At 35.1% G+C, this 14961-nt stretch overlaps 1 protein-coding gene across 1 annotated transcript; it reads left to right on the plus strand.

Moving 5' to 3' along the window:
* The first annotated feature begins 13107 nt into the window (after positions 1–13107).
* Positions 13108–14752, plus strand: TMEM229A (transmembrane protein 229A). Its single transcript, XM_053719765.1, has one exon. It carries the CDS (start codon positions 13216–13218, stop codon positions 14179–14181), a length of 966 nt encoding a protein of 321 aa, XP_053575740.1. The 5' UTR covers positions 13108–13215; the 3' UTR covers positions 14182–14752.
* The last annotated feature ends 209 nt before the right edge of the window (positions 14753–14961 follow it).

Consider the following 14961-nt stretch of genomic DNA (forward strand, 5'->3'; position numbering starts at 1 on the left):
AAAAATATTAAAAATCACAATTAAAAAGACATAATAGTGGAATTTACTCTCCATTCTTTACAAAGCTACACGGTTAACAAATATATTCTCAAGAGTGTCATAAGGTACTAGAAAAGATTATTTTCTCTCACTGCCAAGGTTTCATATGAAATCTTAACATATTCATCTAAATGATATCACAAGTTATTGGAAAACACTTCCAATTTAAGTCATAACAAAAAGATTCCCTGCTTAGTCAGATGTATTCATAGTCACAGGTTATTCCAATGATTATAGAAACACAACAGTGAAAATTACACTCTGTCTATAAGAAGAGAATACAGTTAAAAATCCATGTACTAGGGTAACTGAGGCTATTAAGCCAGATACACTTAACACAAACAAAAGATAACCTAGTCCAAAGTTTACTTTTAGTAATACCATATCATAAAATATGATGAATATTAAAGGCATAAATCTATTCCAATGACAGAATATGGCACTCAGCACAACTCATAGCCTACCTATTTTGGTACTACAAGGCTAGAGTTTTGCAAATAAGCTAACCCAACCATAGAGGAGAATAGTTAACCTCTTAGAGCTACGTATATTTTATCACAAGACTCATCCTATTTTTGATCATATTATATCCTAACCCAATATCACCAATAGCAAGTGATACACCGTATAGCTAATACCCACATAATTTTATGTGTATCTTTGACCCAGAGACCTAAAAGAAGTACCATTATCACCACTATACGAGCAACATTCAAATAGAATTGTGTCATTTTTTAGTTTGAGACTTCTCAGTACCCTAACCAGGGTGTTAGTCTCTATAAGCTTGCAGTAATATTTTCTGGCCTTTGGTAGTGGACCCAAATTATGATTTTAAATTGTATGTCAATCTCCTGTTTTTAATTTGATCTAATAAAAGTTACTTTTTAACACACCTTTCTCTATCATGTTATATTGATACGTTCTTAGAGTGCTATATTTGTACCCTTTGTCAGTTCTTCACTGATTTTTTTTTAAATAATTTTTATTAGATAGTGTTATTATAAGTGTAACTGCACTTTGTGTTTTTATGTGTTTTGAGGACGTGTTAACTATAGCGTAAATAATGATTGCGCTCGCATTTACTTTCAATTTGCAATACGAGTGGTAAAACTGACACTTTCAAACAACTGTGATAAACACCTTTTAGCACGTGTGTAACTGTTAACGCGCCACTCGTAATCTGGTCCATAATGTATATGATAAAGGTTGGGAGAAGGAAGGGTGTATGTATTAGTGTGTATGTGTGTATGTATATATCAGTGCATGTGTATGAATGTGTGTATGTATGTATAAGTGTGTATGTATGTGTGTTTATGTGTGTATATATGAGTGTGTATGTATAATTGTGTATGTATGTGTGTTTATGAGTTTGTATGTGTGAGTGTATATATGTATGTGTGTGTGTTTATGTGTGTATATATGAGTGTGTATGTGTGTGTATGTATATATCAGTGTATGTGTATGGATGTGTGTATGTATGTGTATGAATGTGTGTTTATGTGTGTATATATGAGTGTGTATGTATGAGTGTGTATGTGTGTGTATGTATATATCAGTGTATGTGTATGAATGTGTGTATGTATGTGTATGAATGTGTGTTTATGTGTGTATATATGAGTGTGTATGTGTGTTTGTGTATGAGTGTGTATGTACGTGTACTAAATGCAAGTCAATAGATAAATAGTCATGTGATCAGGGGGCTGTCAGTAGAGGCTTAGATACAAGGTAATCACAGAGGTAAAAAGTATATTAATATAACTGTGTTAGTTATGCAAAACTGGGGAATGGGTAATAAAGGAATTATCTAGCTTTTAAAACAATAACAATTCTATTGCAGACTGTCTCTTTAATTCTCTTGATTATAGGCAATTAAATCTTTAAAGATTTAACCACTTATTTTTTTTCATTGTGTGTTTTGGGCATCCTAGTGGATAAATCATTGTTAGAAGTGTAGTAGACAATTAGATTCTGTTACTAGCCATCAAGGTCTATATTCACTATGGAAAGTGTGTGATAATAAACAACCATGTTAATTCACAGTTGTCTGTGTTACACCAGGCTGGATTGGCCTACCAGGATATCAGGTGATTTCCCAGTGGGCTTCAGCAGCTGGTCCTGGAAAGCTACAATTTAAGCAGTCTTTCTTAACCGCGATCCTCAAGTACCCCCAACAGGCCAGGTTTTCATAATAGCTGAACAAGTGCACAGGTGAAATGTTCAGCTTATCTGTAACCATGGTTACTAACCTGCTCTCACCCATAAGTTGAATATTTCACCTGTGCACTGGTTCAGCTATAATGAAAACATGGCATGTTGGGGGTACTTGAGGACCGCGGTTGAGAAATACTGATTTAAAGGGGTGATTCATGGATGCAATTGGGTTGGAGGGTGCCTATATAACAACAATCTGGCACTTTTATTTAATACACAATGATATAATTTAACTCTCAAAATAAATATTGGGGAAGGAATATCCCAGTAATCCCCTTTGAGAAAAATGGGTCATGTGCCTTCTACTGACTCAACAGAAAATGGTCTTCATATTTGTCCAGGTCTGCTTTTTATTCCTAGTCCAGCCCTGGTGTTATGGTAAACCAAGTGGCCAAATACAATTTACTGGTAGCTAGGAGATTAAATTACTTTGTGCACTGCACACTCACATCTTTCAGCTCTCCCCTAGATTTTGTACACAATTATTAAGCCCTGTATTATATTCTAGCTCTTGAGCTACTTCACTTGTTTCTAGAGGTAAAGAGAGCATCAATAAATTCAGTATAAACATCTCTATTTTACTAAAAACAGGAGGAGATTATTTTTTTTTTTCTGTCATCGCGCTCTAATTTCATTATAGCAAGAACATCAAAGTAGCATCATGTTTTATTTGCATGAAAAAAGTTGTGTATCCGAAACTCAAATATAAGTTGCAAATACAAATGCAAATTGTGATATTTTAAATTCTCATAATAAAATAATGACACCTTTGGAAAATGGCTATGTGCAATAATTGTTTTACAAAACTACTATTAAAGGGACATGAAATCAATTTTTTCCCCATGATTCAGACAGAGCATACAACCTTAAACAACTTTCGATTGGCTTATATTATCTAATTTGTTTAATTTTCTTGCTATCCTTTGTTGAAAAGCACACCTAGGTAGGCTCAGGAGCTGGAAGCTAGCGGCTGATTGGTGGCTGCTCATATATACCTTTTGTCATTGGCTTACATATGTGTTCAGTAGTGCTTTGCTGCCCCTTCAAAAAAGAATACAAAGAAAATAAAGCAAAATTGATAATAAAAGAAATTTAAAAGTTGTTGAAAATTGTATGCTCTAACTGAATCTTGAAAGAAAATATTTGAGTTGCATATCCCTTTAATCAAGCTAGTCTGGATTCATTAAAGTTATCTGTTACTTCCATGCACAATTGCAAAACTCAGTAAAAAAAACAAACAAAAAAACCTTTACATTATTCCTAAATGTAAATTTACCTGTTTTTCTTGCTATGCTTTGTTGAGACTATTCTCGCTCCCATGACTGTTTAGGAGTGTGCATGTGTCTTGAGCACTATGGGGTGAATCCTAATTCTGCACATTTTTTGCAGCAGAGAACACTTTCTGAACTTCGGATGGTAATATCAGTATTTTCAGTGTGGTTTTCCAGCTACCAAAATAACTAAATAATTACAAACAAAAAGAAATGAAGATTTTGTGGGTTTAGCAATCAGATCACAGGTTAAAGGGTCTGTATGTCGATTGATGCCTTTAAATAGTTTGTACTGATGCTAATAGGTGACATTTGTGTAATTAACCCGTTCTCCAAAACCATAGAAATATGTGTGTATGTCTCTTTAAGGGATTATTGGTGTACTGGCTGGTGTGTTTGTTGATTTTGTTAATTTTGTTTTATTGTAAAAGTGTGTTTTATTCATTTTTACATTTCAGTTGATTGAACAGGTAGCGTTCATTTCTATTTGGTGATGTTACCTCCTAATGCCATCCAATGAGGGGGGGGGGGGGGATTATGTTATATTTGTTGGGACTGATCAAGTCCTTTTAGCTGTTGAATTCGATCAGTGAAAAATATCCCAAAATTGTGTTGTTTACTATTAAAATGTAATACCACATGTTAGGTATAGGGTCATATTTCACCAAAATGAGAATAAAGTACTACTGAGAAACAGTAAGCACACCTTACAAAAAGTTTATATACATTGTTGGGAGTGTTGTTAATGAGACTAAATAGTTACACAAAACAGTTACACAATAGTTACAATACCCCCTGTTTTGAGTACTTACCTTGCTAGAAGGAGTTGCCTGGGCTAAAGACAAAGAAGTTTAGGACAGTAAAGTCATAATTAGATATTAATGATTTAGACAGAGGATGCAATTTTAAACAGCTTTCCAATTTACTTCTATTATATAATTTGCTTCTTTCTCTTGTTATCCTTTGCTGAAAGGTTTATCTACGTACGTTCAGGAGCAGTAAAGAACCTAGGTTCTAGCTGCTAATTGTTGGCTGCATATATATGGCTCACTCGTGTTCAGTTATAAACTAGTAGAAAATTAAGTCTCTCTCTCTTTCTTCACTGATCACTATACTGTAATGTAAGTCTCTCTCTCTCTTTGATGAGCACTATACTGTAATGTAAGTCTCTCTCTCTCTTTGATGAGCACTATACTGTAATGTATCTCTCTCTCTTTACTGATCACAATACTGTAATGTAAGTATCTCTTTACTGATCACAATACTGTAATGTAAGTCTATTTCTCTCTCTCTCTCTTTACTGAGCACTATAGTGTAATGTAAGTCTCTACTGATCACAATACTGTAATGTAAGTATCTCTTTACTGATCACAATGCTATAATGTAAGTATCTCTTTACTGATCACAATACTGTAATGTAAGTATCTCTTTACTGATCACAATGCTATAATGTAAGTATCTCTTTACTGATCACAATACTGTAATGTAAGTCTCTCTTTACTGATCACAATACTGTAATGTAAGTCTCTCTCTCTCTCTCTCTCTTCACTGATCACAATACTGTAATGTAAGTCTCTCTTTACTGATCACAATACTGTAATGTAAGTCTATTTCTCTCTCTTCACTGATCACAATACTGTAATGTAAGTATCTCTCTTTACTGATCACAATGCTATAATGTAAGTCTCTCTTTACTGATCACAATACTGTAATGTAAGTCTGTCTTTACTGATCACAATACTGTAATGTAAGTCTCTCTCTCTCTCTTCACTGATCACACTACTGTAATGTAAGTCTCTCTTTACTGATCACAATACTGTAATGTAAGTCTATTTCTCTCTCTTCACTGATCACAATACTGTAATGTAAGTCTATTTCTCTCTCTCTCTCTCTTTACTGAGCACTATACTGTAATGTATCTCTCTGTTTACTGATCACAATACTGTAATATAAGTCTCTCTCTCTCTTTACTTATCACAATACTGTAATGTAAGTCTCTCTTTACTGATCACAATACTGTAATGTAAGTCTCTCTCTCTTTACTGATCACAATACTGTAATGTAAGTCTCTCTCTCTCTTTACTGATCACAATACTGTAATGTAAGTCTCTCTTTAATGATCACAATACTGTAATGTAAGTCTCTCTCTCTCTCTTTACTTATCACAATACTGTAATGTAAGTCTCTCTCTCTCTCTTTACTGATCACAATACTGTAATGTAAGTCTCTCTTTACTGATCACAATACTGTAATGCAAGTCTCTCTCTCTCTCTTTACTGATCACAATACTGTAATGTAAGTCTATTTCTCTCTCTCTCTCTTTACTGAGCACTATACTGTAATGTAAGTCTATTTCTCTCTCTCTCTATTTACTGATCACAATACTGTAATGTAAGTCTATCTCTCTCTCTCTCTCTTTACTGAGCACTATACTGTAATGTATCTCTCTCTCTCTCTTTACTGATCACAATACTGTACTGTAATGTAAGTCTCTCTTTACTGATCACAATACTGTAATGTAAGTCTATTTCTCTCTCTCTTTACTGAGCACTTTACTGTAATGTAAGTCTCTCTCTCTTCACTGATCACTATACTGTAATGTAAGTCTCTCTCTCTTTACTGAGCACTATACTGTAATGTAAGTCTATTTCTCTCTCTCTTTACTGAGCACTTTACTGTAATGTAAGTCTCTCTCTCTTCACTGATCACTATACTGTAATGTAAGTCTCTCTCTCTTTACTGAGCACTATACTGTAATGTAAGTCTATTTCTCTCTCTCTTTACTGAGCACTTTACTGTAATGTAAGTTTCTCTCTCTCTTCACTGATCACTATACTGAAATGTAAGTCTCTATTTACTGATTACAATACTGTAATGTAAGTCTCTCTCTCTCTCTTCACTGATCACTATACTGTAATGTAAGTCTCTCTTTACTGATCACTATACTGTAATGTAAGTCTCTATTTACTGATTACAATACTGTAATGTAAGTCTCTCTCTCTTCACTGATCACTATACTGTAATGTAAGTCTCTATTTACTGATTACAATACTGTAATGTAACTCTCTCTCTCTCTCTTTACTGAGCAATTTACTGTAATGTAAGTCTCTCGCTCTTCACTGATCACAATACTGTAATGTAAGTCTCTCTCTCTTTACTGATCACAATACTGTAATGTAAGTCTCTCTCTCTCTTTACTTATCACAATACTGTAATGTAAGTCTCTCTTTACTGATCACAATACTGTAATGTAAGTCTCTCTCTCTCTCTCTTTACTGATCACAATACTGTAATGTAAGTCTCTCTTCACTGATCACTATACTGTAATGTAAGTCTCTCTCTCTCTCTCTTTACTGAGCACTTTACTGTAATGTAAGTCTCTCTTTACTGATCACAATACTGTAATGTAAGTCTATTTCTCTCTCTCTTTACTGAGCACTTTACTGTAATGTAAGTCTCTCTCTCTTCACTGATCACTATACTGTAATGTAAGTCTCTATTTACTGATTACAATACTGTAATGTAACTCTCTCTCTCTCTCTTTACTGAGCAATTTACTGTAATGTAAGTCTCTCGCTCTTCACTGATCACAATACTGTAATGTAAGTCTCTCTCTCTTTACTGATCACAATACTGTAATGTAAGTCTCTCTCTCTCTTTACTTATCACAATACTGTAATGTAAGTCTCTCTTTACTGATCACAATACTGTAATGTAAGTCTCTCTCTCTCTCTCTTTACTGATCACAATACTGTAATGTAAGTCTCTCTTTACTGATCACAATACTGTAATGTAAGTCTCTCTCTCTCTCTCTCTCTCTCTCTCTTTACTGATCACAATACTGTAATGTAAGTCTCTCTTTACTGATCACAATACTGTAATATAAGTCTCTCTCTCTCTCTCTTTACTGATCACAATACTGTAATGTAAGTCTATTTCTCTCTCTCTCTCTCTCTCTCTCTCTCTTTACTGAGCACTATACTGTAATGAAGTCTATTTCTCTCTCTCTCTCTCTCTCTCTCTCTATTTACTGATCACAATACTGTAATGTAAGTCTATTTCTCTCTCTCTCTTTACTGAGCACTATACTGTAATGTATATCTCTCTCTTTACTGATCACAATACTGTACTGTAATGTAAGTCTCTCTTTACTGATCACAATACTGTAATGTAAGTCTATCTCTCTCTCTCTTTACTGAGCACTTTACTGTAATGTAAGTCTCTCTCTCTTCACTGATCACTATACTGTAATGTAAGTCTCTCTCTCTTTACTGATCACTATACTGTAATGTAAGTATCTCTCTCTTTACTGAGCACTATACTGTAATGTAAGTCTATTTCTCTCTCTCTTTACTGAGCACTTTACTGTAATGTAAGTCTCTCTCTCTTCACTGATCACTATACTGTAATGTAAGTCTCTCTCTCTTTACTGAGCACTATACTGTAATGTAAGTCTCTCTCTTTTTACTGAGCACTTTACTGTAATGTAAGTCTCTCTCTCTCTCTTCACTGATCACTATACTGTAATGTAAGTCTCTATTTACTGATTACAATACTGTAATGTAAGTCTCTCTCTCTTCACTGATCACTATACTGTAATGTAAGTCTCTATTTACTGATTACAATACTGTAATGTAAGTCTCTCTCTCTCTCTTTACTGAGCAATTTACTGTAATGTAAGTCTCTCTCTCTTCACTGATCACTATACTTTTATGTAAGTCTCTCTCTCTCTCTTTACTGAGCACTTTACTGTAATGTAAGTCTCTCTTTACTGATCACAATACTGTAATGTAAATCTATTTCTCTCTCTCTTTACTGAGCACTTTACTGTAATGTAAGTCTCTCTCTCTTCACTGATCACTATACTGTAATGTAAGTCTCTCTCTCTTCACTGATCACTATACTGTAATGTAAGTCTCTCTCTCTCTCTTTACTGAGCACTTTAATGTAATGTAAGTCTCTCTCTTCACTGATCACTATACTTTAATGTAAGTCTCTCTTTGCTGAGAACTACTGTAATGTATCTCTCTCTCTCTTTACTGATCAAAATACTGTAATGTAAGTCTCTCTCTCTCTTTACTGATCACAATACTGTAATGTAAGTCTCTCTCTCTCTTCACTGATCAAAATACTGTAATGTAAGTCTCTCTCTCTCTTTACTGATCACAATACTGTAATGTAAGTCTCTCTCTCTCTTCACTGATCAAAATACTGTAATGTAAGTCTCTCTTTACTGATCACAATACTGTAATCTCTTTGCTAAGCACTATACTGTAATGTATCTCTCTCTCTCTCTCTTTACTGATCATAATACTGTAATGTAAGTCTCTCTCTTCACTGATCACAATACTTTAATGTAAGTCTCTCTTCACTGATCACAATACTTTAATGTAAGTCTCTCTTTACTGATTACAATACTGTAATGTAAGTCTATTTCTCTCTCTCTTTACTGAGCACTATTGTGTAATGTAAGTCTCTCTCTCTCTCTCTCTCTCTCTCTTCACTGATCACAATACTGTAATGTAAGTCTCTCTTTACTGATCACAATACTGTAATGTAAGTCTCTCTCTCTCTCTTCACTGATCACAATACTGTAATGTAAGTCTCTCTTTACTGATCACAATACTGTAATGTAAGTCTTTCTTTACTGATCACAATACTGTAATGTAAGTCTCTCTCTCTTCACTGATCACTATACTGTAATGTAAGTCTCTCTTTACTGATCACAATACTGTAATTTAAGTCTCTCTCTCTCTTCCCTGATCACAATACTGTAATTTAAGTCTCTCTTTACTGATCACAATACTGTAATGTAAGTCTTTCTTTACTGATCACAATACTGTAATGTAAGTCTCTCTTTACTGATCACAATACTGTAATGTAAGTCTCTCTTTACTGATTATAATACTGTAATGTAAGTCTCTCTTTACTGATCACAATACTGTAATGTAAGTCTCTCTTTACTGATCACTATACTGTAATGTAAGTCTCTCTTTACTGATCACAATACTGTAATGTAAGTCTCTCTCTCTTCACTGATCACAATACTTTAATGTAAGTCTCTCTTTACTGATCACAGTACTGTAATGTAAGTCTCTCTCTCTCTCTTCACTGATCACAATACTGTAATGTAAGTCTATTTCTCTCGCTCTCTCTTTACTGAGCACTATACTGTAATGTAAGTCTCTCTCTTTACTGATCACTATACTGCAATGTAAGTCTCTCTTTACTGGTCACAGTACTGTAATGTAAGTCTCTCTTTACTAATCACAATACTGTAATTTAAGTCTATTTCTCTCTCTCTCTTTACTGAGCACTTTACTGTAATGTAAGTCTCTCTCTCTCTCTTCACTGATCACTATACTGTAATGTAAGTCTCTATTTACTGATTACAATACTGTAATGTAAGTCTCTCTCTCTTCACTGATCACTATACTGTAATGTAAGTCTCTATTTACTGATTACAATACTGTAATGTAAGTCTCTCTCTCTCTCTTTACTGAGCAATTTACTGTAATGTAAGTCTCTCTCTCTTCACTGATCACTATACTTTTATGTAAGTCTCTCTCTCTTTACTGAGCACTTTACTGTAATGTAAGTCTCTCTTTACTGATCACAATACTGTAATGTAAGTCTATTTCTCTCTCTCTTTACTGAGCACTTTACTGTAATGTAAGTCTCTCTCTCTTCACTGATCACTATACTGTAATGTAAGTCTCTATTTACTGATTACAATACTGTAATGTAACTCTCTCTCTCTCTTTACTGAGCAATTTACTGTAATGTAAGTCTCTCTCTCTTCACTGATCACTATACTGTAATGTAAGTCTCTCTCTTTACTGAGCACTTTAATGTAATGTAAGTCTCTCTCTCTTCACTGATCACTATACTGTAATGTAAGTCTCTCTCTTTACTGAGCACTTTAATGTAATGTAAGTCTCTCTCTTCACTGATCACTATACTTTAATGTAAGTCTCTCTTTGCTGAGAACTACTGTAATGTATCTCTCTCTCTCTTTACTGATCAAAATACTGTAATGTAAGTCTCTCTCTCTCTTTACTGATCACAATACTGTAATGTAAGTCTCTCTCTCTCTTCACTGATCAAAATACTGTAATGTAAGTCTCTCTTTACTGATCACAATACTGTAATGTAAGTCTCTCTCTCTTTGCTAAGCACTATACTGTAATGTATCTCTCTCTCTCTCTCTCTCTCTCTCTCTCTCTCTCGCTCTCTTTACTGATCATAATACTGTAATGTAAGTCTCTCTCTTCACTGATCACAATACTTTAATGTAAGTCTCTCTTCACTGATCACAATACTTTAATGTAAGTCTCTCTTTACTGATTACAATACTGTAATGTAAGTCTATTTCTCTCTCTCTTTACTGAGCACTATAGTGTAATGTAAGTCTCTCTCTCTCTCTCTCTTCACTGATCACAATACTGTAATGTAAGTCTCTCTTCACTGATCACAATACTGTAATGTAAGTCTCTCTTTACTGATCACAATACTGTAATGTAAGTCTCTCTTTACTGATCACAATACTGTAATGTAAGTCTCTCTCTCTTCACTGATCACTATACTGTAATGTAAGTCTCTCTTTACTGATCACAATACTGTAATGTAAGTCTCTCTCTCTCTCTTCCCTGATCACAATACTGTAATTTAAGTCTCTCTTTACTGATCACAATACTGTAATGTAAGTCTCTCTTTACTGATCACAATACTGTAATGTAAGTCTCTCTCTCTCTTCACTGATCACAATACTGTAATGTAAGTCTCTCTTTACTGATTATAATACTGTAATGTAAGTCTCTCTTTACTGATCACAATACTGTAATGTAAGTCTCTCTCTCTCTTCACTGATCACAATACTGTAATTTAAGTCTCTCTTCACTGATCACAATACTGTAATGTAAGTCTCTCTTTACTGATCACAATACTGTAATGTAAGTCTCTCTTTACTGATCACTATACTGTAATGTAAGTCTCTCTTTACTGATCACAATGCTATAATGTAAGTCTCTCTTTACTGATCACAATACTGTAATGTAAGTCTCTCTTTACTGATCACAATACTGTAATGTAAGTCTCTCTCTCTTCACTGATCACAATACTTTAATGTAAGTCTCTCTTTACTGATCACAGTACTGTAATGTAAGTCTTTCTTTACTGATCACAATACTGTAATGTAAGTCTCTCTCTCTCTCTTCACTGATCACAATACTGTAATGTAAGTCTATTTCTCTCGCTCTCTCTTTACTGAGCACTATACTGTAATGTAAGTCTCTCTCTTTACTGAGCACTATACTGCAATGTAAGTCTCTCTTTACTGGTCACAGTACTGTAATGTAAGTATCTCTTTACTAATCACAATACTGTAATTTAAGTCTATTTCTCTCTCTCTCTTTACTGAGCACTTTACTGTAATGTAAGTCTATTTCTCTCTCTTTACTGATCACTATAATGTAATGTAAGTCTCTCTCTCTTTACTGATCACTATAATGTAAGTCTCTCGCTCTCTCTTTACTGATCACTAATCTATACTGTAATGTAAGTCTCTTTCTCTCTCTCTCTCTCTCTCTCTCTCTCTCTCTCTCTTTTTACTGATTATTATACTGCAATGTAAGTCTCTCTCTCTTTACTGTTCACTATACTGTAATGTACGGAATTTGGCTGTGCTATACAAATAAATGATAATAATAATAATGTAAGTCTCTCTCTCTTTACTGATCACTATACTGTAATGTAAGTCTCTCTCTCTTTACTGATCACTATACTGTAATGTAAGTATCTCCCTCTCTCCCTCTCTCTCTCTCTCTTTACTGATCACTATAATATGTAATGTAAGTCTATCTCTCTTTACTGATCACTATACTGTAATGTAAGTATCTCCCTCTCTCCCTCTCTCTCTCTCTCTCTCTCTCTCTCTCTCTTTACTGATCACTATAATATGTAATGTAAGTCTATCTCTCTTTACTGATCACTATACTGTAATGTAAGTATCTCCCTCTCTCCCTCTCTCTCTCTCTCTCTCTCTCTCTCTTTACTGATCACTATAATATGTAATGTAAGTCTATCTCTCTTTACTGATCACTATACTGTAATGTAAGTATCTCCCTCTCTCTCTCTCTCTCTCTCTTTACTGATCACTATAATATGTAATTTAAGTCTATCTCTCTTTACTGATCACTATACTGTAAGTTTCTCTCTTTCTCTCTCGCTATTTACTGAGTAATATACCGTAATGTAATTCTCTTTTCTTCACATTAAGAATATTGGGAAACTCCTCTTAATGAAATGTACAATTTTCAAGGTAAAAAAAGCCTATACCACAATCCATGAGGAGCCTCATAATATTGACAAGGCATCTTATAGCATATCACTAAACTAGAGGCCTAGAGAATTGTGCCCTATGTCTCATCATATCAGACTGTTTTTTACTTACACAATTACTTTCAGTTTGATTTCCTACTAACTGAGCAGTAATTGTGCTAATCCACCTTAATAAATGAAAGGGGAAGAGACTGTGACAGAAGCAGGCGTGGTTTGTAGCTGAAAGCTGCTCATAAGGGAAAGAGATACAGGCTGTGCTGAGGATATAGAATCTGGTAATGATACCGGTGGGTCTGGGACAGCATCTTTGGGCTCAGCATGCAGTTCTGACACCTGACTGTTCAGCACCTGCAGGATGGGTAGGAGCCAAGGTTCCTGGAGGAGGCAGGTGGTCAAAACCAGACTCAAGCCTCTGTCAGCTGGCAGCTTCTCCACCTCACAGCCCCTGCCTGCATGGATGCGGTTGTATTTTTATGGTATGCATGGCCTGACTCTTGATGTGCTTAGCTCTTGTGCCCGACACTTCTACCGCAGCCAGGACTATAGCTTGCTGGGCTTTTCTTCACCTTACAGATGCTTCCTGCATGCCCTTGCCCACTTTGCCCTGGAGAAGATATACCTTCAAAGAAAGAGCTTCTCCGAGAGCCCATTGGCTTTCCACTTTGTCTTTTACCCATCTGTGTTCATGGGCCTGCAGATCCTAATCAGAAAGACACTGCTGCATTGTTGCCCCCAGGAGCCAGGGCTCAGTGCTGCAGAATTGGGGCTGCAGTATGTGTTAGCTGTCTATTACTCACAAGGGTTTTTCAGGATCTTTTTGAGGCTGCACTATCATAGCTGTGAGGGACTGCAGGGAGCAAACTATAATGTCACAAATGGAATTGTTGCTCAAAATAATCTCCCCATTCTCCTGCGCTTCATTTTCTATGGCATGCATGGCTTCTTGGATGAGGTTTTCTTTACATCCATCTTTAACCTGCTGGAGAAGCCAGAAAAGAGCATGATTGGACACACTTCCCTGTGGTCCTTTTTAATGTATGGAAGCTGCAGCCTAATAGTGGAGAGACTCTATTTCTACCTGTGTTACTCTAAAGGATGGGGGGCCTGGAAAAGGCTGCCAGTTTACATCCTTTTTGTTTACACATGGGAGTTTTCATGGGGTTTGGGGCTACGCATATGTAATGCCTGCTCTTGGGATTATTCTCACTATCCTCTGAATTTTATGGGACTGGTGACCCTCATGTATTTGCCAGGATGGGTCTTTCTTAGCTTTTATCAGGACCAATTATCTAAGGTGCTGATGCGAATATACTATACATAAATACTCATATAGGAAAAACAAGGGAATGTTTCTAATTTGTTCAATTATACTATTTCTGTTCTTCAGTGATGTGTCTTGTCATTATGTGAGAATCCTAAATAGACTGCTCTGACCAAAGACTGTAAAAGAGGCTAGGAGGTATTGAATTGCACATAACAAATGACATGTATTTACATAGTCTGGAGGAAGAAAGAATCTGTTGAAATTAAAGTAGGTCATTTATTCCTGGTTGGCAAGTGCCAATGTTTACACAATACAGCCTGGTGGTTAACAATATAATATAGACTGATTATATTGCTTTTATTCTGATTAAAGATGTAGCAAAGCTTAGCACCAGTTAATTTCTTGCTAATTTAACAAGAGTTTTATCTTTTTCAAAGCTAAAAATATCAGCTATTTTAGATTTTTCTTTTTAAATGAATTATTGTACTAACAATGACAAAATAATAGTTTTTTACACTGTAAAATGCCTTTAAATTTATGAATAATTCAATATATAGACACACAAGGATGCATGTATACACTCACTCATACACGCAGACATTTTATAAAATAAAAGTACCTTTATAAATTGCTTTTATTAAATTTAATATTTAATCACAGAGGAAGTCTGGCACAGAGGAAGAGTGCCAGAATTCCTCTGTGTGTTGTGCTAATTTATTTTGTAATTTTCCCAATGGGATTTGCACCCGACTTGTGGGGTTAACTGCCTGGGGCTCTGGGGACTGTGCAGCTACCTGTGAGTTCTACTGAGCACCCAGGGCTGTGCATTTTGCAGGG

The sequence above is a fragment of the Bombina bombina genome, chromosome 6 (genome assembly GCF_027579735.1).
Source record: "Bombina bombina isolate aBomBom1 chromosome 6, aBomBom1.pri, whole genome shotgun sequence".
Classification (NCBI taxonomy): domain Eukaryota; kingdom Metazoa; phylum Chordata; class Amphibia; order Anura; family Bombinatoridae; genus Bombina; species Bombina bombina.

What these genes read in the sequence shown, in the direction of transcription:
- TMEM229A (XM_053719765.1), top strand. Translation starts at nt 13,216, where the DNA reads ATGGGTAGGAGCCAAGGTTCCTGGAGGAGGCAGGTGGTCAAAACCAGA.